We start from the raw sequence: 26,009 nt of genomic DNA, 5'->3' as shown, positions 1-26,009 counted from the left end.
TAATGAGCTGGCAGCGGTTCTCCAGGTTCCAGGCAGTAGTCTCTCCCAGCCCAACCTGGAGATGCCAAGGAGTGAGCCTGGGACCTGCATGCAAGCATGCAGATGCTCTTCCACTGAGCTATGGCCCATCCCCCTAAGGGGAACTGCTCACACATAGTCTGCCATCCAAATGCAAACGAAGGCCAACGCTGCTTAGCAAAGGGCAATTCCTGCTTACTATCCGAAGACCAGCTCTCCAACCCCATCAGCTCAAGTCAGTTACTCACTAGTCTACTAATTTCTTCCTGCCTGTCGGGTGCAGACCGTGCCGTTGCCTTGATCATAGTTGATGTCTGATTGTCTGTTAGCTTCTTGATACAACGCTGGCCTGCCACAATGTTACATACCTAGGATCAGAAAGTTGGCATGTTGGGAGCATGTTGCAATGCAATGGAGCAGAGAAGGAAAACTGGTCAAATCGTTTTACCTCAAGGGGTAAATATGTATGTTTCTGCTCCTGTCCTACTTGGAGGCATGGGAGATGAGGGTATTTCAGCTGCAGACTGTACTTCTGCTTAAAATATTGAGCTACTGTGCATTCCATGGCCTGCCCATTTTCCAACTGCAGAGGAAACCTGTGAGGGCAGATATTTTGCGTTTATTAAACTTCATTATATTACAACATGGATGATCTATTTTGTCACTACTGGTTCCGTACTGCCTTGTACTGTTATAAAAATGACATCATGCTGCCACGCTAATGAGGCCCAATGAGGCAGCTGCCTTAGCGGCAAATTGGGCCAGGTGGCAAAGTTGCCATCTCTGCTGGCCAGCCAAATGACTGCCCCATCAGCAGGCTGGTGGCAGCAGTATCTCTACCATTCCTCCTCTGAGACCTGCTCTCCCTACAAACCACTCCCCCCACCCGCCAGAAAGGGAAAGACCAAAGGCTAAGAAGTATGTTGATTTCAAGGTTGCTAGGCAGGCATCATTTTCAGACAGCTTTTCAACAGGTAACACTTGAAAGTTTTTTTAAAAAACAAAAGGATGGGCATACATACGTCTGATGGCTGGCTGGGCGCCTAGTAACATTACAAACTCTATATTTTCTCTTCATCTGACCACAGTGAGTAACCTCTACTTTTAGACCTGCAAATCCAGAAGAGAGAAAGCCACACACAAATACATCAGTAAAAGGGACAATGTGACACAATGGAGACAGTTTAGGGTTTTAATGTGAGACAGCAGGTTCAAATCCCTACACTGTTTGTAAGCAACGCAATTACAACACAGTTGCTGTAAAGCCTACTTTGTTTGATCTGCTGACCTCTACTGTTCAGGATGGATTGCAATTTCAAAATCCTAGATGAAGTTCCGAACTTCAGATAGAAACCAGAAGGTAACATCTGACCTATTGCAAGCTTAACCCTGGTTATCAGAAATCAGCTGAAGTTTGCTTCTAAAAGCCACTCAAGCTAACGCTGATAGAGACTTAAGTTCCACAAAGAAAGTGAAAAGAACAAATACTTCTGTGGTGGTGGGAATCTGTAAACATTATTTGTCATAATGGTCCAAGCCATGATGTCCAGTAGACTGGACACTCACTTTCAATTACAGGGAACATGGGAACACCATCAGAACAGGCTTCAGAAATCAAGCCATTTGCTTATACAATTCAACAATCCATTCACTATACATGAAAATATTTTATTTATTCCAAAGACTCACCTCTGATTTCTTTGGTAAACTTAACACGCTGGGAGTCTGTAAGGGGTTTTGTTTGTTCACAGATGTTCTGGATATCCAAGACCTCGCACATGAATTCAATGATGGGCTGGGCACGGTAGAAAGCAGTTGCAGATACTATAGAGAGAAAAACAGGAAACCGAGAAAAGGTGGATGAAGAAGCTTAATGTTATTTAAACAAAGATAGATCTCTTATCTGAATGTTGTATAATTGGTTGTGTTTGTGTCTGATCTATGATCACAATAAAGCTGTTCATTCATTCACATACCATCGATGTTGAGCATCATGTTCCACATAGCAGGTCTGACAGATTGGTGGAATCCAAACCAGACTTCCCGGCCACCTCCCAGGGGGTGGTAATAACCTTCTGGAGGGGAGAAGAAGGAACGCCCCACTGGGGTGTACCTGATGAGAACAGGAGACTTATCAGTTTTGTTTTCTTCCAGAGAACCCTTGCAGATAAGCAGGATACTGGTATTGCTCAAAGCAGCCTTTGAGAATTTGTATGCAAAAGATTACAAGTATTAAGCATTAAGTAAAATATTATCCTAATGTACAGTTTGCGAATAAGAAGGATAAAATCCAGTTGTACAGGATGAATAGAACTCTCCCCCGAGATCAGCGTTTCAAAAAAAACTACATTTTGCTGATACACTGCTATTTTAGCAACAGCAATGTAAAATTCAGAGACACACACCCAAGAGGTATAGTTTAACAAGCTTCAGCTGTGAAAAGAACAAGTCCAAATTATCACTGGAACTCACCTCATAGAGGGAAGATGCCGTGTAATTACATCAAGTGCTTGAACAGAGTCTTCTGGAACTTCATTCAGATGCCCTGCCAGAGCTTCCAGGAGCAGCTGAAGGCTGACCACAGACACCCACTGAATCGACACTTTAAAGGTTTGGTCTTTCCCTTCACCTGGGAGTGTGACCTCCATATCTACCTGGAATCAAAGATGAAGACCACATAGCTACACAGCTGATATTAAGAGAGCCTCCACTGCCCCCCAACTTATTTATGAAGCTGGAACTCTTAGGAACATAGCAGCTGTCTTATAAAGAGTCAGACAATTGCTCCATCTAGCTCAGTATTATCCAAACTGAGTGTCCATGGGTCTCCAAGGTTTCAGGCAGGAGTCCCTTCCAGCCCCTACCAGGAGAAGCTATGAGGGAGGGAACCTGGAACTTTCTGCACTACAAGCAGATGCTCTATCACTGAGTTATGCCCCACCCACCCACCCACCCAAAAGGAGAATTTCTTACAGTGCTCACATGTAGTCACCCATTCAAATGAAACCAGTGCTGTTTGGCAAAGGGGACAATTCATGTTTGCTACTATAAGACCAGCAATCCTCCCCTTGTTAGGTTGAAGTTTTGTCTCCTAGTCAGTACTTGACCTGCCTGATTTCAGTTCAGAATGTCTGTGTGTGTTTAACTACAGCAGATATTTCTGAAACAAGTTTCTAGATTTTGCTCTGTTTACAAGAAAGCCTTGAAGTGCTCAGAATGTGAGAATGCAACAATATCCTTGGCCCCAGAATACTATAAAAACATTAAGACCACCTTACCGCATAAAAAGCAACACATCACCACTCCCTAGAAGCTCCACTTAAGCAGAGGAAGGTGTTAATACCCTTGAGGCATGCTTCTCCCAAAAGCAAATACATGCTATTTAACCAAGTCTTGCGTCATGGCAGTTTCAGTGAGCTCTAGTTTTAAGTTTTACTTGAAGCTCCTGTAGAATGTTCTGTTTATCTAGCATTCTTGTTAAGCCTGGTACTCATCAGTATTTTGATACTTAATATTACTAAGGTCAAGTTAAGCATGACATCTTGAGGAGCTAAGCACTGGGCCATTAGATTTGGAATAGCATCAACAAATGATTAAGTTCATGATTTTGGAAATATGGTATCCATTTACTGAATACAGGTGAAACTCGGAAAATTAGAATATCGTGCAAAAGTCCATTCATTTCAGTAATGCAAATTAAAAGGTGAAACTGATATATGAGACAGACGCATTACATGCAAAGCGAGATAAGTCAAGCCTTAATTTGTTATAATTGTGATGATCATGGCGTACAGCTCATGAAAACCCCAAATCCACAATCTCAGAAAATTAGAATATTACATGGAACCAAGAAGACAAGGATTGAAGAATAGAACAATATCGGACCTCTGAAAAGTATACAGTGTACTGTGCTTGATTGGCCAGCAAACTCGCCTGACCTGACCCCATAGAGAATCTATGGGGCATTGCCAAGAGAAGGATGAGAGACATGAGACCAAACAATGCAGAATTGCTGAAGGCCGCTAATGAAGCATCCTGGTCTTCCATAATACCTCATCAGTGCCACAGGCTGATAGCATCCATGCCACGCCGCATTGAGGCAGTAATTGCTGCAAAAGGGGCCCAAACCAAATACTGAATACATATGCATGCTTATACTTTTCAGAGGTCCGATATTGTTCTATTCTTCAATCCTTGTCTTCTTGGTTCCATGTAATATTCTAATTTTCTGAGACTGTGGATTTGGGGTTTTCATGAGCTGTACGCCATGATCATCACAATTATAACAAATTAAGGCTTGACTTATCTCGCTTTGCATGTAATGCGTCTGTCTCATATATCAGTGTCACCTTTTAATTTGCATTACTGAAATGAATGGACTTTTGCACGATATTCTAATTTTCCGAGTTTCACCTGTATGTCAGTAAGGGATGGTCTGTTTGTAACCCTCCATCCACTCAAATGAAATTTTGGAATGATGTCCTTTCTTTAATTTTGTTTTCAATTGTCTCTCATCAAGTTGTACCTGCAACTGACAATCTCTTCTTAACACTGGACTGTATAACCTCAAATAGCTCTCAATTTTTGGCTTATATTCGAGTTTCCCTTATATGTTCTTTTCCACTGTTGCTCAGTTACACATGTGCTGTATTTGTTGAAAATAAAATAAAAATTTGGTTAAAGAAGAGATTTCACTTACCCTGTCCCTGCCAATAGGCAGAGGGTGTGCAGTGTACATGTTCCTTTTGCCATCATAACCAGGCTGCCGATCCCCAAATATCTGCATCTTGAAGTGTCTCACCATTGTATCCACTACCTCCCTGGAAAGAATGGCAGATTAACAGAGGTTAGTGTAGAAAACAGGCAACATCCAGTCTGGCATAACTGTGTTTATATACAGTCCAAGTTACCTGTAGAGTCATAAAAAGCACAGTATTCAGAACAATGGATCAAGAGAGATGATCTTGGAGTAGAAAGCATAAATTGTCCTCTTTCCTAACCAGGATCTGCTTTGGTTTGCATTTGGATGGGAGACTACATGCAAGCATTGCAAGATATTCCCCTTCAGGATGGAGCCATAGCTAAGAGGAAAAGCATTTGCATGCTTGTATTCATAAGATCCCAGGTTTACTTGAAGGAGCCAGCGTGGTGTAGTGGCTAGAGTGCTGGACTAGGACTGGGGAGACCCAAGGTCAAATCCCCATTCAGCCATGAAACTAGCTGGGTGACTGTGGGCCAGTCACTTCTCTCTCAGCCTAACCTACTTCACAGGGTTGTTGTGAAAGAGAAACTCAAGGATGTAGTACATCGCTGTGGGCTCCTTGGATGAAGAGCAGGATATAAAGGTAAAAATCATCATCTTCATCATCCCTGACACCATCTCCAGATAGGGCTGGGAAAGACTCCCACCTGAAACCTTGGAAAGCTGCTTCCAGTCAGTGTAGACAATATTGAGCAAGATGGACGAATGGTCCAACATTGTACAAGGCAGCTTCCTAAGTTTCCAACACACAATTTTAGTCAAAGAATAAATTATTTCTGCAGTATCGGACTGTCTTCAAGTCTGCTGAGGGGCTGGTTCCAGGATTGTTCCATAGTATTTTCAGTTGTAGTACTTCAGTGCACACTGCATACTCTAGTTCTTTACTGGGGTGGAAACCTATTTAAAAACAAACTAACAGCAGCTTGAGAACTGTTAATATAGTTTCAAGCCTGTCAGGTTAGTCTCACCTGTTCACCCTTCGGGGACGCTTTTCCGGTTTGATATCCACATCATAGTGATAAACATCAATTTTAGGGATCTGCACCTGGAAATGATTGGCTAACAGACGGATTGGTTTCCCAACTGTTCCCAGGCCAGGCCGCCGGGGCGGCTGGAAGAGGCTGGCTGGAGGACCTGTGAAAAATGGAAACAGATATGAAAAGAGAGCCTACCAGCAAACAATTCCATCCCAATCATTCCCGGTAGCCCAGTTCGGTTTAAGGCTGTGTATCCTTTAAGGAAAACAAAACCTGGGATTTTCTTGTCCAAGTGACAAGGTTTCTTGCATACCTCTGATGACAGGTACTGGGTCTGATGGCCATAACACCCACATCGAAGACTGGCACTATGATCTCAGTGGGTGACACACTGTGCAAGGCAATGTGGTCAGTTCTGAACCACTTGTACTGCTGTGGCCATCTAAAGCAAGGTTCTCAGCATTGCAGAACAGAGCTTGTCCACTATTACTAAAAACTACTCAACTGTACTCTGGTGACATTATGTTCATTTCCCCCCAATGTATGTATTGCCGCCGAGGCGACTGCCAGCAGCCTAGATCGTTTTAAGAGGGGTTTAGAAAAATTCATGGAGAACAGGTCTATAAATGGCTACTAGTCTGAGGGCAATAGACCACCTGCAGCCTTCGAGGCATCTTGCCTCTGAACACTGGTTGCAGGGGAGCAACAGTGGGAGAGAGAACATGCCCTCAGCTCTTGTCTGTGGGCTTCCCAGAGGCATCTGGTGGGGGGCCACTGTGTGAAACAGAATGGACTAAATAGGCCTTGGGCTTGACCCAGCAGGGCTGTTCTTATTTTCCTAAGTAAGATTTGGGGATAGGAGGCACCATTTCATAATATTTTCGCTCTTATGTCTTAGGTAGGTTTCAGATGGTGGCACTTGCTCTTCAAAAGAGGAGCTACTATATGGAGTCCCTCAGGGCTCCATTCTGCCACCAATGCTTTAACATCTACATGAAACCTATGGGCGAGGTCATTAGGGGATTTAGTGCTAGGTGTTATCAATATGCTATTTCTCCTTGTCATCAGTATTAGGAAATGATGTTAGCCTCTTAAATGCTTGCCTACACAGGCAGTAATGGGCTGGATGAGGGATGATAAACTGAAACCGAATACAAGCAAAACGGAGGTGCTCATTGTTGGGGGTCATAATCTGCAGAATGGGGTAGAAGTTCCTGTTCTGGATGAGGTTACACTCCCCCAGAAAGAAGAGGTTCATAGCTTGCGAGTGCCCTTGGACCTGTGTCTCACCCTGGTGCCTCAGGCTGAGGCTGTAGCCAGAAGTGCTTTTTACCAGCTGCGACTGATTTGACAACTATGTCATTTCTTGAAGAAAATGACCTTAAAACAGTGGCACACCAGCTGGTAACCTCAAGGTTGGACTACTGCAATGTGCTCTATGTAGAGCTGCCTTTGTACGTAGTTCAGAAACTTCAGTTAGTTCAAAATGTGGCAGCCAGATTGGTCTCTGGGGTACCCCAGAGAGACCACATTATGCCTGTTTTTAAACAGTTGCACTGGCTGCCAATGTTTCCAGGCAAAGTACAAAGTGCTGGTTATTATCTTTAAAGCCCTGAATGGCTTCGGTCTGGGTTACCCTAGAGAGCCCCTTTCTCTACAAGATCCCCACCACTCACTGCAATCATCAGGAGTGGTCTGTCTTCAGGTGCTACAGGTTCATCTGCCAGTGTGGTGTAGTGGCTAGAGTGCTGGACTAGGACCAAGGAGACCCGAGTTCAAATCCCCATTCAACCATGACACTTGCTGGGTGACTCTGGGCCAGTCACTTCTCTCAGCCTAACCTACTTCACAGGGTTGTTGTGAGGAGAAACTTAAGTATGTACAACACTCTGGGCTCCTTGGAGGAAGAGCGGGATATAAAATGTTGTTAATAATCTGGTAACAACCTGGGATAGGGCCTTCTCTGTTGTCACCCCTAGGTTGTGGAATGCTCTCCTAGTGGATATGAGAGGATTATCTTCTTTGGAGGTCTTCAGGAACATCTTAAAGACCCATCTTTTTAGCCTGGCTTTTAATAAGATTTAGTTTTAATTTTAACCTGCTTTTAAATGGTTTTTTATTTTAAGTGTTATGTATTTTTAATGTTAGTGTAAACCACCCTGAGCCACTTAAGAAGAACGGTATATAAATTGAATGAATGAATATATAAATAGCACCCACACTCCCTACCTAACTTTGATGGCTGGACTGTAGGGCACTCCCTGGCCCCACAGATAAGTCTCCCAGACACAGCACTCAAATATCATCTGCACTAGTCCTGGGGGCAAAAGGTTTTAGGAACCAACACGCAATAAGGATAAAACAATGGGAATTCCAGTAAGCAGATCCAAATCCCATGGGCAATCATTTGCTTCATGCTTCGGTAGCATCAGTTAGCACAAAGACCAACACAACCACATAGGTCATACTGTGCCAAGCATACAGCAGTTTTTATTCTGTCCTTTTATTTTCCCATTCAAACTCACACATATCCAAGCATCAGGCTTCATAATTCCAGAGTAAACTCACACTCCTTGAATACAAGATGAATCAGTGTCCAGATTGAGCCTTTTGCTTAGAATGTCTCTTTACTTTTTTATTAAGAAAAACAGTAAAAAGCTCTTTCCTCTGAAGACTGGAACTTGGCATTACAGGACACAAATGGCTGCTGCCCAAAACAGACATCTTGCATGTTGTCTTTCTCCACAGTAACAGCCAGTATTTTAAATATAAAATATTGATATCCGGTCCTTCCAGTGCAATACTACTCAGGGCAGCTATACTGCTTATGCCACCATGCTAAAAGTCTCCCTGCCAACCACAAGTAGCAGACAAGGGATTGCAGCACAAGAAAACCTGTGATACAGTGACATCGCACCACATACTGCCAGATTTCTGAATTGTCACATCCAACTTAAGATATAAAGAAAAAGGCAGCGTTCAAGAGTAAAACTGGTTACAGTGCAATATTACTTTTATTTTATCATACTGAAGCAACTGGCAGGCATTTTTGCAGAAAGGAGCTACCCTTTCCAGTATACTTGGCTTGGTAAGAGAAGACTGAAGGCACATAATGGCTCTCTCTCTCTGAAGGGCTGTCACACAGAAGACGACAAAGACTTGTTCTCTACTGTTCCGGAGGGTAGGAGTAGAGCTTAAATTACAGAAAAGGTAACAGTTGAACATTAGCAGAAACTTCTCAGTGGTGAAAAGAGTTTGACAATTGAACTAATAAGCTGGGTATGCATGGGTGATTCTCTCTCACTTGGAGGTGTTCAAGTAGAGGCTGGACAGTCAGCTGAGGATGCTCTAGCTTGAGATTTCCTGCACTAAGTGTTAGACTCAGTGGCTTAAAAGGCACCCTCCAATTCTATCAAGCTATGCGGGAGATGGCAATGGTAAATCCCTCCTGTACTGTACCAAAGACAACCACAGGGCTCTGTGGTTGCCAGGAGTTGATACTAACTTGACAGCACACTTTACTATGTTCTCAAGACCCATCAGTGCCATGAATGATTCGAGTTTAAATGCACTGAAGCTGTTGGTGTAGCTGTTCATGTAGAATTGCCATGCCACCTTTTTTCCATCTTCTAAAAAAAACTAAAATCACTACAGACAGTAATGAGCTGACATATCCATGCAGATTGCACAGTAAGTTTTAAAGCATGCATAGGATCAAAACCATTGCTGGCAGCGCAAGTCATGAGACGCTTCCATTTGCAAATGTAGGAATGTCCTGAAGAGGCTCTTTGTACATTAAGTAGTATTTCATCTAACAGTTACGCCTCCACACAGAGAGAGGGTTCGCAGGGTGTGGTGGAGAACCAGGCAGCCATCCCTGGTGAGCAGATTGTGGCAAGATGCAGGTAAGATCCTTTGCATAGCTGAAGAAGAGCCGGGAACCAGGGTTGCCTCGAACACCATGGGCACACCAGGATGCACCGAGTGCATTCTTGTAGGATCTTCCCCATCACTCTGGGCAACAATGGAAAGGGGAGGGGAACAGGTAGAAAAGTTTGCCAGTCCATTTAATCTGAAACACGTCTCCCAAGGAATTCCTGCCAATGCCCACTTTGGAACAAAAGAGAGTGCACTTTGCATTTTATGCAGTGGCAAACAAATCAATATTGGGATAACCCCAGGCATCAAAGACATCCGTTATGACATTGTCATTAATTACCCACTCATGAAGAGTGGAGGAAGCAACCCTGCTAAGGGAGTCTGCCAGAATGTTATCCTCTCTCACAATGTGAATAGCCATAGGTCAGATATCAAATTTCAAGCACCAGTCCCACAGTTGCAAAGTTCGGTTGTTCAATGACCTGGAGACTGTGCCCCCCTGGTGATAAGGCGATAGCCATAGTATTATCAATATGAACCTGAAGTATCCACCCTCGTAGGACAGGGAAAAATACTTTGAAAGTCAGGAACACTGCCAAGAGCTCCAAGCAATTAATATAGAGCTCTTGTTGCTGGGAGTTCCACTGTCCCCGGGCCCAGAGTGAACCACAGTGGGCACCCCAGCCCAGCATGGAAGCATCAGTGGTGACTGAGATAATTGGTTCCAGTAACTGAAAAGGAACTTCTCGTGAAAGGGAGTCAGGCAAGGACCACCAAACAAGGTCATGTAAAATATTGTCCAGGATGACTAACCACTTGTTTTGGTTATCCAGATTTGGGCTGAACACAGATAGGAGCCATAGCTGGAGTCTCCGCATCTTCAACAGTAGTGGTGCATGAGGCCATCAGACCCAGCAGTCGCTGGATAGATCGGGCTCACTGCCTGGAAGCAGACTGGAAGGCAGTGACCATGGATGAAATGGCCTGGTGCATTCCACAGGCAAGTATGTATGCTTCTCTCTGGCGTCCAGAACAGCACCGATATATTGGATGGTGTGTTGCAGAGTCAAGATCAACTTCTTCAGGTTAATGGTGAGCCCCAGCTCTGAAAAGGAGAGAAAGAGCAAGTTGGAGGTTCGACAGCAAGGCAGATCTCTCCTTTGCAGTACAAAGCCAGTCATCAAGTAGGAGAACACAGAGATGCCTTGTAGGCAGAGGTAGGCAATGACAGCTGCCATGTATAAAAACTCTAGGCACTGTACAAAGCCCAAAAGGAAGCACTTTGTACTGGTATGACTGAGTTCCCAGGCAAAAATGTAGGAACTGACGGTGACGAGGGCATACTGAAAGATGAAAATAGGCATCCAAGTCCAAGGGTGCAAACCACTCTTCCTCCCACAACAGTGGTAGAATTGTCTGTAGGGAAACTATTCAAAATTTGGAGGTCTTGTCAAACTTGTTCAGTTCCCTTAAGTCCGGGACGGGGTGGAGCCCACCATCATGCTTGGGGACCTGGAAGTATCTAGAGTAGAAACCCATATGCAGAGCAGGAGGAGGAACAGGTTCTATGGCACCCTTCTGAAGCAAAGACAACACCTGTTCCTCGAGAATAGGGAGTTGAGTGGGTGTATTTTATGTCCGCATGGGCAGGTAGTTGATCAACTTCGATGGCATAGCCGGTGGCTACTATGCATAACACTCGGGCATCTGATGTCACTTGATGCCAGGAAGGTAGTGAAGCTAAGAGAAATACAGGGAACAGGTAGAGATACTTCCAGGTCACAGCCATTAAAAAAATGGTTTAGGCTGGTCCTGAGGCTTCATTTTTTGGTGGTCCTTTGCACGCTGATGGAAAAGGTGTCGAGAGTACAGACGGGAGCCACAATGGAACCTGCCCCTATCCTGATGTTTGGGCTGGAACCTCTGTTTGTATGAGGGATGGTACCTTTGCTGGTTATAAGACATATGGGATTGCGTAAAAGACTTTGTTGTGTTGCGTGACTTCCTCATGCCCTCTACTGTGTCATCCGTTTCTTTCAAAGAGAGTCCCTCTCCATCAAATGGGTCTGACACAATTGGTGTAGGAGGAGCTGCTCTAGGCACTGGCATGGAACGGCCTGAAGGAGCAATACGAGTTGCAGGGCGCTTGAATGGGACTCTGGTTTTGTTTTTGGATCCCTTTTGCCTGTCGTTTATTGTAGATTTTTATGGGGTTTTTTAATCTTGAACTGTTTTGGACTCATACTTGGTTATTCCCTAGGATTTGAGCTTGAGAGATATTTGGCTAACCCCCAAAGCTTTAAGTGTTGTGTGAATTGTAAGGGCACGATGCCCTCCTCAGGTGGGCAGTCAGATTTTTATTTTATTTTTATTTTTATTTATCATATTTTTACACTGCCCAAAACTTACGTCTCTGGGTGGTTTAAAACAAGATTAAAAAGTAAAACATTAATTAAAAACAAAAGCAAAACAAAACAAAAATTTAAAAGCAAGAAATGTAAAACACAATTTAAAAATTTTAACACAATATTCTAAAAACAACATTCAAAACAATTAAAACAATATCAGTTAAAAGCCTGGGTGAAGAAATGCGTCTTTAAGGACTTTTTAAAGGATGACAGAGATGGGGAGACTCTTATTGCACTAGAGTGCATTCCAAAGCCTCGGGGCAGCAATGGAGAAAGCCCGTCCCTGAGTAGCCACCAGACGAGCTGGTGGCAAATGCAGACGGACCTCTCCTGATGGTCTCAATGGGCGGCAGGGTTCATTACGAAGAAGCCTTAAAAAGAAGCCTGTTTAAAAACCCAGGGCCCAAGCTGTTTAGGGCTTTATAGGTTATGACCAACACCCTGTATTTTCCCCGGAAACATATTGGCAGCCAGTGTAACTCCTTCAATACGGGAGTAATATGGTCTCTCCTAGATGACCCAGAGACCAGCCTGGCTGCCACATTCTGGACCAACTGTAGTTTCCGGACTACATACAAGGGCAGGCCCACATAGAGCGCATTGCAGTAATCCAGTCTGGAGGTTACCAGCAGATGTACCACTGTTTTGAGGTTGTCTAACTCAAGAAATGGACGCAGCTGGCATATCAGCCGAAGCTGATAGAAGGCACCTCTGGCCACCATCTCAACCTGGGACACCAAGGAGAGACTTGGATCCAGAAATACCCCCAGACTGTGTACCTGTCCCTTCTGGGGAAGTGTGACCCCATCCAGAACAGGCAGATCAAACTCGTCTCTCGAGTTCCGACTCCGCACAATGAGTACCTCCATCTTATCTGGATTCAGTCTCAGTTTGTTATCCCTCATCCAGCCCATTACCGACTCCAGGCAGGCATTAGGGAGGTTATACCCGCTCCCGATGATGGTGACATGGAGAAATAGATTTGGGTATCATCAGCATACTGATAGCACCTTGCACCAAATCTCCTGATGATCTCTCCCAGCGGTTGCATGTAGATGTTAAACAACATCGGAGACAATATGGAGCCCTGAGGGACACCATACAAAAGTTCAGATTTTGAAGAACAGCAGTCTCCAAGGGACACCATCTGGAACCTGCCCGAGAGGTAGGAGCAGAACATTGCCTCATTTGTTTGGGGGATGGGCACAACAAAAGTACCTGCAAAGTTTTGCTTGTCTTTCAAAAAGAAGACTCGACTTAGTCGAGAACTTTGACTGAAAGCTTCTCTTTATGAGAATATTCTGTCCCCTGGAATGCCATGTCTGAGCCCGCCATTGCCACCGAGAGCCTTGACACTGAGTTTGTCAGCATCTTATCTGTCCACAGCATCTGTCAAAGGTGCTTGGAGAGGTTCTCTCAGGTGCCTAGATTTCCAGAACCTATGCTCTTCATAATCATAGGGCAAGGCTGGAGAAGTACACAGGGAGCAGGAGCAGAAATGGTCCATGGCCCTGATACAAGGTGAAGTAAAAGCCCCGGGGGAGCTGTCATAGTCCAGGGGTCTTCTCAGGACATTAGAAGCAGAAAAATGGAGACGGTCCCTCCAAGAAACTGCTGAAGGGCACAATGCTGTCGAAGTGGACAAACCACCAGTTGGCGTGTGAGGGACTTGTAGAGGAGACTCTGGCTCATCTGCATCCAAGCCCTGCGAAAGGGTGAAGTCCTTAAAAGTGGAACCTGACAGGGTGGAACTCGCAGAGCCTAACAGGCATCTTAGCTCTTGCTGAAGTAGGTTCTGGAGGGCTGGTGAATCCAGCGACCGTGTTGCAGGTTGTGAAGGAGATCGATGATGAGGTGAGTGAGTCGGCATCGACACACAGGAGATCACCAAGGGAGATAGTGGTTCGATCATACCAGAGAAAGGAAGCATCGTGTCCAGTGGACATGCCGGCGCGGCCAAAGCCGCCGCCCTCAGCGCCGCCGCCCGTCGATCACAGACATAGCACTCGACGTTGGAGGGTGTCGAGTCATCACCATGGACATCGAACTCTTCAGTGACGGCACCAAAGAAGGCACCAAGTGAGCAGGCACAGTCGCAGCTCCTGGAACCGATGGCAGAGTCGAGGGCCTTGTTGTCTTTGATGCTGAAGAAATAGTTGTTGACTTCACATGAAGAGAGTAGGAGAGAGATGGCTGGGCTGTCGTAGGAGATGGCATTGAAACCGAAGTAGGTGGCTTAGCATGGGATGCCACCACGGACATCAATCCCAACTCTGAGCATGGCTGTGAGACACCAGTTAATGTAGATGAGGAGGACTTGTCCTTTTTCTTGTGTGGCTCATCCGAGGGGGAGTGACGTCGATCATGTTTGTGTTTATGTGAGTGCTCAGCGCCGATGGGGTGGGTGTCGGGGTTGGCACCAAAGACGCTGACAAACTCAATGTCGAGGCTCTTGGTGGCAATGGTGGGCTCAGACATGGCATTCCAGGGGGCAGAATATTCTCATAAAGCGAAGCTTTCAGTCAAAGTTCTCGACTAAGTCGAGTCTTCTTTTTGAAAGACAAGCAAGACTTTGCAGGTACTTTTGTTGTGCCCATCTCCCAAACAAATGAGGCAATCTCACTGCCCATCTGAGGAGGGCATCGTGCCCTTACAATGCTTAAAGCTTTGGGGATTATACACAGCCACGTCCAATAAACATTCCAGCGTCAGCCAAATATCTCTCAAGTTCAAATCCTAGGGAATAACCAAGTACAAGTACAAAACAGTTCAGGATTTTAAAAACCCCAGAAAAATCTACTATAAATGACAGGCAAAAAGGGAATCCAAGAACAAAACTGGAGTCTGAGTCAAAACCAGAATATAGAGTCAGTTAAATAGCAAAGAACACTTTCTCACAGGAACAAGGGAATCAAATTGGAGCTGATCCTTCCCAAGGCAACATGAGCAGGGGAAGAGGAACCACCAAAGAGGGAGGCACTCTGCACTCAGCTTTATAGGCTCCGATATCACTGCGCTTTAAAGGACCAAAGAGCGCCTAAACGGAGCTAGAAATTCTTCCAAGGGGCCTCCTGTGCAGGTGCAGAAGATCCAGTTGTGAGTGACCATGGATCTGTACAGAGATCAAGAAGGTCTTCACCTGGCATCTACCTTCTTATTGACAACCACAGTAATTAAGGGGATAAACCAATCTGCAACAACATCACTTTATTAAATGTACAAGATTGCAGCCTGCAGTCTTAGTTTCTTGACCACGGCATTCATATTTTAGCTGTTTTTACGCTTCATTTACATGCAAACAAGCTCAGTCAGTAGAACTAGCTTAAATATAGGCATCAGGGAGTTAAGAAGCATCTTTCAGATATTTCATCAACACCTATGTATTATGCCATATGTCAAAGAACTAAGTTTATAAATGATTTATCTCCAGTTTGTGTCTTGTCTCGATTAGTTTAACAACCTTTCCGCATTTAATTATCTATCCTTATATGCATTATTTACACTTCACTGTATGTACTAATACAGAACAATTAACACAATCACTCTGCACATGGCCAACTGCTTCATTTCTCAGTCCAAACTATGCTGAATGTGTGGTCATCCAAATTGCCAGTATGAGCACAAATCACAGTGCCACAAGTAAACAAAGATAAAGAATGCATGTGTCAGGCTACAAATTTGTGCTAATGACAAATGCTGCAATGGGCCCATTTACCATCTGTACAATGCAATCTGGGTTAGAAAAGGAACAGCCATTCAAGCAGTTCTGTGAATTAGCTTTCTAAAACTTTAGGCAGTGTGACACAGTAATTAGAATGTTGGTTTGCATGTGGGAAACTCCAGTTCAAAATCCTTGCTCGGGCATTAAACGTGGCCATTACTACCTCTCAGGCTAGCCTACCCAACAGGCCTATGAGCAATTCCTACAGGTGAATTTTATTTTATGGGCTTCTTGAGCAGGTATGGTAGAGTACATACACAACCCTGAGTTTAGCGGAAGGTGCTTAAATTCAGCAACCTGTCGTGTTTTATTTATATACCACCCCAAACTTCCATCTCTGGGTGGTTTACATTGCCCAGAGATGGCAATGTAAGGAGACAAGAAGTGTTCCTCTTCTTGTAAGTGCAAAAGTGAAATGTAAAGATTAAAGGTGACATAGTCCCTACATATTCACTCTACCAACTAAAACAATATCTATCTATCACTCATTACAAGCCAATTGCCTTAAAAGCTCAACCACCACTGCTGGAGCATCATACTGAGAAATTAAGGACATTTTAGGAAAGAGAATCCTATGGGTGGGGTTTTTTTTTTTTTTTTTGCTTACATCAGTGGCAACAGGTTGCTGTACCAGGAGTTCTCAAAGTTGGGTCTCCAGATATGGTTGGACTACAAATCCCATCACTCCCAGACACAATAGTCAAAGGCCACTGTAGCTTGGGATGATGGGAGTTGTAGTCCAACATTTGAGGTCCCAACTGAGAACCCATTGCATATACATTCTTCTTCAAATTATTCACTAGAAAGCAACATGCAGACGGTTTTGTTTTCATAGTTTAAGAGATCTCAAATCCATTTACAACATAATTAAACAAAATATTTTAAAAATTCAGTTTGAAACAAGTTAATGAAGCCTTTTTGCAAATACAGAGGCCAAGCAGAACAAAAGCATCTTCACCAGTGATGCCAAATACTGAGCACATCTGGTAGGTCTCACTGAGGAGTGTGGGACTGAATCCACCACTGAAAGAAACCTATTTGGAATATTACTTTTAGGTTGTGGCAGCACCTAGAGCAATTTCTCCTGCTGATCTCAACTCACAGGAGGATGCATTCTTTAATGAATCCATCAAATTCAACCCCATATGGATTAGTCTTGCATGCTCCAAGAAAGTGGCACCTAACAAAAATCAGGCTACTGCACTCTGGATTTGTTGAAGTTTCCAGGTGGTCTGCAAGGGCAGCTCCACACAAAACTTCATTACAACTGTAATTGAGATGCTACCACAGCATGCCTGATAAGGAGTAATTTTAGTCTCCAGAACAGAATTCAGCTGGCATACCAACTACAACTGAAAAATGCATTCCTAGCCACAGCTGCCACTGGAATATGCAACAGCAGGGCCAGTTCCAGTAATGTCGTTGAAACTGCAGATCTGTTCCTTGAGAAGGAGTGTGATCCAAATACCAGCCAAGAGGCTGCATTTCTGCTAAATGGGCTGCACAACTCTGGCCCTCTAGTTGTTGAACTACAACTCCCACCATCCCTACTTGCCACTCTGGCTGAGGATGATGGGAGTTTAGTCCAACAACAGCTGGAGGGCCAAAGAAAACCCCAGTCAACAGAACTATTGGCCATGAGCACCTCTGTCTTATCAGAGTTGGACTTGAGTTTATTCACATTCATTCAGCCCATTTTTTGAGTTCAGACATTCAAGAGTCGCACCCGATGCGAAAAAATCTTGGCATCAGAATGACAATGACACTGTGCCTCACATCCCCAAATGACCTCTCTCCCAGTTTCATGCAGATGTCGGACATAATAGAATTGTGTGGAACCTCTCTGAATAACTCCCACAAGGCAGAGTAGTAGTTTTTCAGCACCTGCACTCTGATCTGAGCAGACCAAATTTAGACAGCTGGTTCAGGAGAATATAATGGTTGTTACTATCAAAGACCACCAAAAAAATCCAGGAGAATCAACAGGGTCACATCTCTAAAGATCACCCAGTGTGACCAAGCTGGCTTCCACCCTGAGCAGTGTTATTTGTAACAGGATTCCCAGAAGTTATTTACTGAAACTCCCATCATCCCCAACCAAAGGCCATTGCAGCTGAAGATGATGGGAGTTGTAGTCACCATCTGAAAATCTGTTACAGGGAACCTTGATCCCAAGCCCTGCCCAAAAGTCAGATTTAAAAGGAGCTAGAATCTATATAATCAGAAAGGCCGCTGATAAACCACTGCAGAATCAACCATCTTGGGCAGGAAGGGGAGACTGGAAAAAGGCCTATAATTTCTTATCACAAGAGGATCCAAGAAGGATTCTCTATTATTTATTATTTATTCTATTTCTATACTGCCCTTCCAAAAATGGTTCAGGGCAGTTTACACAGAGAAATAACAAACAAATAAGATGGAAGGAACCCTGTCCCCAAAGGTCTCACAATTTAAAAAGAAACATAAGATAGATACCAGCAACAGTCACTGGAGTTACTGTGCTGGGAGTGGAGCGGGCCAGGTACTCTCCCCCTGCTAAATAAAGAGAATCACCACATTAAAAGGTGCCTCTTTGCCAAGTTAGCAGTTTCTCTGTTTCTTTAAACAGAGGAACTTCAACAAGAACAGGACTACTCCTTCTCATAGACCAGGGTGTGACAAACCCAGGAACCAGAGAACCATGGCACCTAGACTTGGATATTTGGAGACAGAGATGTTTAATAAAATCTTTATTTGCCCCAGTTAGCCCTATTTCTGCTCTCTGTGTGTTACTTGTAAAGGGGTTAAAGAGAAGCCCATTTTCTCTCCCCACCACAATGTCTGTCACTAAGTCTGGTAATTTTGTAAAGCATCTTTTTCGGATCCTAAATATTTGGCCTGGCTCCTAGATCCAAATATTTTTTGTCACAGACCCTCTAATAATTTTCAAAAATCAATTTAAGGGCTTCCCACAACAGCATTTTACTAGCCAAGGCTAAAAAGAATCAAATAACCAAGTTGTTGGAAGGCAAACCAATCCATTCACTCTGTCCACATTCTCAGGCATCAGCAACTAGAACATATAACAAACAGCATAAGACAAAACTCTAGCCCTCTCGGCTATTGTCTACAGTGGCACCCAAACTGGAATGGGTACAAGCAATTCTATCTGCAAAGTATTCATTAAAATTGCCACAGTGTACTAACAAGTGCTCATCACGGCCACAAAGTAGTCATTCAAATGTGCTCTAAGGCAGGGGCAGGCAACCTTGGCACTTCAACTGTTAAACTACAACTCCCATCATCCTCAGCTACAATTTATTGTGCCTGGGGATTATGGGAGATGCAATTCAACAACAGCTGGAGAGCCAAGGTTGCCCACCCCAGTCTAAATTGTTGCATTTGTCCCCTTGTACTCAAACTATTGCCCCAAGTGCCTTATTACTTGCAACCAGAGCTTTGGAGAAACTTGAGCTCTAATTAGCTGCTAGATACTCACTCCTGCTCTTAAATCAACCAATTTCATGAGTTTGCCAGGAGGCAAATCAGCTGGACGTTCTATTCTCTTAAGGCCAACTGGAAACCATCTGGATCAATCAGCTTTCAGAGACTGATCCTCTTAACTGGTCCCCCTGAGAAAGTCAGAGGAACCTGAAACACTCCCCATTGATAGTGAACCATCTAAGACAGAGGAGCAACCACGTGTACTTCCATCTATGAATCACCTGTCTCCAATCCAGAAAAACACAAAACTGAAATGTGTTTCAGTTTGCATTTGCTACATGCATTTCCACATGCAAGGACTGCCAACAAAGAGACCACTCAAGATGCTTGAGGATGTATTTTATTGAAGCCCAACATGTTTCAGCCAAAAAAGCCTTCTCCAGGGGAAATTCTATAACATAAAATCAGAACATTTATCATGATAATTGGTTTCATGTTTGTTATGGAACTGCCCCTGAAGGAAGCCTTTTTGGCTGAAATGCATTGGGCAGTAAATGCATCCTTGAGACATGGTCTTTCCTTATTGGCATTTTGGTGGATGTTTCCTGGGGTTTCTTCTATTAGGACAACAACTTTGCAGGAGAGAGGGCTCAACACTACCTCCAAGACTACCTGTCTGTTCATTTAAGCAGACAGGCAGTGAGGTGGGTGATAACACCCAAATAATCCCTGTTCTGTCCTGCCAAACACTAGGCCCATCTGCACATGCCACCAGTTGTCTAGCGGCTATTTAGGGATGGGCCTTTTCTGTTGCCGCCCCAAGGTTTTGGAATGTGCTCCCTGCCAAAATAAGAGCCTCCCCATCTCTAACAGCTTTTAAAAGCTGTTAGATCTTTTAAGATATAATTATTCAACCAAGCTTAACAACTAGAATTGTGATTTTAAACTGTTCTAATGTTTTAATTTGTTTGTTTTGTTTGTTGTAAACCACCCAGAGACATTGTAGCCTTCTGAAGCACAGCAATCTACTCTCCTGCCCGTTTCCCTATAATGCCCCCAAATCAGGGCTGCACAACTTCAGCCCTCCAGCCGCTGTTAGACTACAACTCCCAACATTCCAAGCCACAGTGGTCAATAGCTAGGAATGACAGGAGATGTAATCCAACATTTGCAGGGCAGCTGAAATTGTAAAGACCTGCCCGAGATGAAGTATCCAGCTGATATCAGTCGATTTGATTCATCTAGCCAAGCTTTCATAATACACAAGATCAATCTTTTGTCCAGTTATTAAATTATGAATAATTTTGGACCTACCTTGCATTTAAAACAAGTGGAAAGAGCAGTGGATGCTAACCAAGTTCCCTGGGAGTGAAGGGCTTGGCAGAAAGCCAGGAGAGCACAATAGTTTACCCTTTCTCCCTTAAGTCTTATCACTCCCATATAATGAGAATTATGCAACTTTGAGTTCTGTTTCAAAAAAGAGTGGAATAGAAAATAGAGACCATCACTTTCTCCCAGCACTGCCAGATCTACTCACTAATCTCTGCTCAGCAGACCTCAGCCTCAAACAACATACTGTGAAGGAGCTTCGTTTAGGGGGAAAGCAAGAACACTGGTACAAGAACACAGACTTGACACATCCTCACCACTATATTTAGCATACCACACACTAGCTCTCCTCAGGAGCAAAAATAAAGAGAGGGAAATAGCCCACTCATTGGTCTACTTCCTATAACTGCATGAGCCACACAGCCCTTCATGAGCATTAAAACCAGAAATGTAAAGGAAGGCCTAACAAAAATTAACTGAACAGACCAGTCCAAAAATTAAGCCCACTGTCCATACCCTAAGTAATGACCCCAAGTTGCTTCTTCAGCAGTGATTCACCTCTGAAAGCTGCTTGAGGCTAATATATTTCTTTTTATTTTTAAGAAATATGTATAATCTGCCTCTCTCATCGAAGTGCAAAGTGGCTTGGTAAAAGTCCTCCAGCTAGCAACTGGAATGAGCAACAGACAACACTTCCAGGTGAAGAACACATATTCAGTCAGTGCCTATGTTCCAACACTCACTGAAGCTGCTGGAAATCAGCTGGGTATACTTTGGGGGACCTCAAGGTGATGCCCAAATGTTTTTCCCAGCCAATGCTATTTTGTTTCAGAGTGCATTTTAGTATTTCCTTTTACTGCCTCTGTCCATTTGTATTGCTTATTGATCTGTACTTTAAGTTATATTGTTTTATCTGGATTGCTGTAGGCTGTAGTGTGTCTGTTTTGCAGAGAAAGGTGGGATAAAAATAATATAAATAAAATTAACAGTCTAACTCCCTTGCTCAGTGCATTCAGACATCATTGGATTTTATTTTTCTGTACTTTGTTATTCTGAAATTGTTAGCTGCAGGCAGCATAGAAATGGAAAATACATAAGTGACTAATTTAGCAGCATGAGGTGTCTGATTTACCATTACATGGCAACAGCTTTTAGCCTTCACACTTTTCAAATGCATGCCAAATAACAGTAACTTTAGCAATCAAAAGGGTTGTTTTTCAATCTACCACTAATGTAAGAGTGGGAGAGTCAAAGGTGGTGCAGGGTAAAAGAGGTAAGGAGGCAGATCTAGGATTTAACTACTGCCTCCATCACAACTTCAGACCATCCAAGTCCATGCAAGGCTGTTTTAATTATTAAGAATACTTATTTACTGCATTTCAACAAAGAAGTTCTCAAAGCACTTTACACAATTGAGCTCACAATCTCAAAATAAACCACAGGGGAGACACCAGCAACAGTCACTGGGAGATTCCATACCGTGCTGAATTTGAATAGGGACAGTGCTGTTCACAGAGATAGCAATTTAGAAGGTGCCTCTTTCAGGAGAGTATTAAATGATATGTATTAAGCTTCTAAACAAACTAGGTATAATACAACACAGATCAGGACTAGAAAAAGCAGCTGTAGGACACTTGCTTTCCCACAGCCTGCCAGCAAAACTCTGCTCCAACTGCCAATTGCCCTGGAACTGCAGAAATGAGGAGATGGAAGCCAAAAGAGGAACAAGGGTCAGTGCATAGTAGTTACATTTTCCTTAATCTATTCTAAGCCACTTTGGAGATCAGTTGAAAAGGTGGAGCATGCATTTTTAAAAACAAAAGAAATACATACAAATACTGTAGAAAACCAAAAATTGTTAGCTTATGTCTAACAAAGAACAGCCCTGCTGGATCAGACTAAAGGCCTATCTGGTCCAGCATCCTGTTTCACATAGTGGCCCACCAGATGCCTCTGAGAAGCCCACAGAGGTGAGGGCACCCCCGCAACTGGTGTTTAGAAGCATCTTGCCTTTGAGACTGGAGGTGGCCTATAGTCACCAGACATTAGCCACCCTAATTCTTAAGGAGTTGGAGTTTGTTTTGAAAAAGAGGAAGCAAACCAACTGAACCATTTTCCGAGACAAATGTGAACATCCAAAGTAAAAGGTAGGAATCCCTACTTGACTCCTCAAACTGAGAATGTACTAGCCTCAGTGTTGCTTTATGAACACAATAATCCAAGTTCTATCAGCAAAGTGAAGGCTACTTTCACACTTATAGAATATCCAAATAAACCAGAACCTAATATTGCCACATGTTTTCCCCGCTCCCTGCAACTCCACTGGCATGGTGAGGTTGGACTGGCCCTTATTTAGCCAAAAGAGAACTCCCTTCTGTGTATTAAGAGACCAGTTAGACTCAGAGTGAAGTGTCACCAAGTACTACCCACACACACATCCACTGTTGTAACATCAGGTTCTGAGACACACAGAGAACCATGGATCAAAGAACATTCCACCATTTCCTTACTTTAACCGGACTTAACCAAAATACCTTTTGGTACAGGTTATAAAGACTTCTCTATTTGAGTTGTCATTCAACCACCAAGTATTCTGTTTTTCTCCCTTTAAACTGTTACTCTCCCAAAGTCCTTGGGAAGGGGCAGGACAAATGAGGGGGCGGGATACTATACAAAACTAAGCCCCAAAGGCATAACACACATCTTGAGCTAGCTGTCCAAGTACTGAAATGTTACAGGTTGTCCATACACTAACAATACCAGCCAGGACACATCTCCCTACAGGTTCGAGTTCACACTACCTATCAGGTAGGGCACACCACATTTTAAAAAGGGTACACTAAGATGTTCTAAGTGCACATTCAACATGTTCCCAACACCTGTACCACCCAGGGACCCCCATCAGGGAACTGCAGCTGTTGCTGCACAAAGGTAAAGTGTGCCATCCAGTCGGTGTTGACTCCTGGTGACCACAGAACCCTGTGGTTGTCTGTGTTACCCTGTGGCAAATTGTACAAAACCAGTGAACACACCGAAGAGAGAGTCCTCCTTACTTTCAGGCTCTCGACCCCTTTCCACCCTAACCAGCAGCTCCCAAACTGTGTACCCCTGTGCACCTGACAGCTCTCCCCGGAGTACCTTGTAGGCCAGCCTCCCTCTGCTCCATGTAAAAAAAAAAAAAATTGTAAATAACTATTAACACATATTATTGCAGCAAGATCTTTTTCTTAAAAGGTTGGGGGTATTTGCAGTTGTCTGAGGTCTCAGAGGGAGAGCGCCGGCCTAAGTGCAGGAACCACTGACCAGCAGAGCAGTGCAAGCTACCAGCAGGAAACTGGCCTCCAACTCCCGGGCGGCGGCGGCGGCGGCGGCTGCTGCTGCTTCTAGACCCCCGCCAGCCCCGACACCCCCGCCCCCCCTTTCCTACCGCCTCCGGTGTCAATGTCACCCGAAGCCAATCCTCCAAGGGCAAGGAGCCCCCGCCAGCCCAGACCTCCGATGCCTCCCCCTCCCCAGGCCATGCGGCCCTCCTGGCCCCTCCCCTCCACACACCTGCGGGCCTCCTCCTTCACAGACCCGGGCCCCCCGGCCTCTCACCTGGTCCCAGCGCTTCCATGGCGGCGGCGGCTTCGCTGCGGTCCCCCACGACCCCGGCCGCCCCGGGCCCCGCAGCTCCAGCCGCCGCCGCCGCCGCCGCGTATCTCTTGATTTCGGGAATATTGGCTCCGGGGTGAGGGTCGGTATAGGCAACGGGGAGCAGCGTGAGGGGAGGGGGCTGCCCCCGCCTCGCGAAACACCCACGGCCGCGGCGGAACCAGCCCGCCCGCCCGCCTTCCTCTCTCGCGGCCCCGAGCGCTGCTGCCCCCCCTTCCGCGGCCGCGCGCGCGGATATGCGCGCGCGCGCCCCCTCCTCTTCACGGCGGTGGGGTGGGGGTCCGAGGACGACAAGCTGGGGAGATGGGTAGCGCGAGCTCCCGGGGCCGCCGGCGCCTTTCGCTCAGGGCCCTAACGTGCGTGCGCGCGCCCAGGTACCCTCAGGGATGAGGAAGAGGGGGCGGAGCCTGGCCCTCGCCGGCCCCGCCTTCCTCGCCGCTGTCTTGTCGACGTTGGTGTCCTTGGGTGGCGACTAACTCCGTCGACACCAACCAATAGGATGGTTGCTGCTGAACCACGGAGGCGTGGAGGGAGGGAGGAGGAGAGAGGAGGAGGAGGAAGAGCGTTGAGGAGGCAGCCGCTCGTGAGGCAAGAGCGCGGCGCAGCACTCTTTCCCCTCAGCGGCCGTCCTGCGCGCGTGCGCTCTCGCGCTCTTGACAGGCTGAGGCAGCTGGTGGGCGGCGTGCACGGGCGCGCGCGTGCCTACTCGCGTTCTCGTCGCGTCTTCCGCACCTCAGCTGGCGCACTCACCCGGCCCACACTGGAGGCGTTTCCCACCCAAACCCACCCACCCCTCGCTCTGCTGAGGCGCTGGTGTCAGTCAGTCAGTCACCACCACACACCCAGCGCTTTGTGGGTGCGAAGGAAGCCTGTGGGTGGAAGAAAAAGAGCCCACCGTGTGTGGAGCTCCTGAGCACCTGCAGAGTGCCATTTCACTCACCTCCCCGAGTAGCCACACGCACGCACGGAAATCCCACAGGCACCCCTGTGGTTACGTAGGAAGGTGGTCCAGCACTTTCCTTGTTCAAAGGTTGTGCGCTTTCCATTTTCACCATACACACTACTACTACACACCCTTCATGTCCATGCAGCACCTGCGCCTCTGTATGCAAGAGGGAAGGAGATTGTGCGTCTGAAACAAAACAAAGACAACCTTGTATCTCAAGGCTACCTGTGCATTGCCACAAGATTAATAAATTAATAAAGAAAGAAAGAATAAAGAAACCTTCCACAACAAAAAAGGTTGCCAGAGGCGTTTACACACAGCAGACAGAGAGACCATGATCCCCTCTCCCAAATGGGCTCAGTCACAATCTAAAAAGAAACACAAAGATGACACCAGAAACCAAGCCACTGGAACAGAGTGTTGTTCATGGCAGGGCCCAAGAGCCCATGGTGGCGCCTGCTGAGCCTCAGTGCAGCTCCCTCCCTGGATAATTATCAGGCCTGTGCAAAGTTTCAGCTGAAAGCCACATCTGCACAGCTCCCCTAGCACTGCACAGAAGCCATGGTGCTGCTGGTGCAGTTCTGCACTTTGCCCAGCGCTGGTGGGACTCCTCTGGGGGAAACAGAGCCCCCCTCAAGCCCCAGCACCATCTTGCAAAGTGCACATGGAGCTCTGCCGCCCCAACACTTCCCCATAGAGCTGAGGGGGAAAGTGCTGAGAAGGACAGCACTTCCCAACAGCCTATATGTACCTTCCAAAAAGGCACTGGGGCGTGGCAGTGCTCCATTTCCCTTAAAGCCCCTCCCAGCATTGAGGTGGGGAGCAGCGAACATAAGAACAGCCCTGCTGGATCGGGCCCAAGGCCCATCTAGACCAGCATCCTGTTTCACAT

General features: G+C 45.4%; 1 protein-coding gene across 4 annotated transcripts in view; it reads right to left on the bottom strand.

The window, feature by feature from the left end:
• Positions 1-24,768, bottom strand: part of AGO4 (argonaute RISC component 4) — a 42,681-nt gene extending 17,913 nt beyond the window's left edge. For 2 of the 4 annotated variants that reach the window (XR_008310776.1, XM_053267712.1), the window contains exons 1-9: positions 24,115-24,767; positions 5,749-5,914; positions 4,718-4,838; positions 2,491-2,672; positions 1,995-2,131; positions 1,708-1,842; positions 1,041-1,128; positions 467-614; positions 267-386 (exon numbers count right to left, since the gene is read on the bottom strand). Coding sequence is in view for 3 of the 4 variants with exons in the window: in XM_053267712.1 (XP_053123687.1) it covers positions 267-386; positions 467-614; positions 1,041-1,128; positions 1,708-1,842; positions 1,995-2,131; positions 2,491-2,672; positions 4,718-4,838; positions 5,749-5,914; positions 24,115-24,133 (1,116 nt within the window). In the remaining variant the exon portion in view is untranslated. Of the gene's footprint in view, positions 1-266; positions 387-466; positions 615-1,040; positions 1,129-1,707; positions 1,843-1,994; positions 2,132-2,490; positions 2,673-4,717; positions 4,839-5,748; positions 5,915-24,114 lie in introns of all 4 variants that reach the window. The other 2 variants (XM_053267714.1, XM_053267715.1) reach the window with 2 other exon arrangements.
• Positions 24,769-26,009: the final 1,241 nt, after the last annotated feature.

Source organism: Hemicordylus capensis, chromosome 7 (genome assembly GCF_027244095.1).
Source record: "Hemicordylus capensis ecotype Gifberg chromosome 7, rHemCap1.1.pri, whole genome shotgun sequence".
NCBI lineage: Eukaryota > Metazoa > Chordata > Lepidosauria > Squamata > Cordylidae > Hemicordylus > Hemicordylus capensis.
This window is presented reverse-complemented; position numbering and strand designations above follow the sequence as displayed.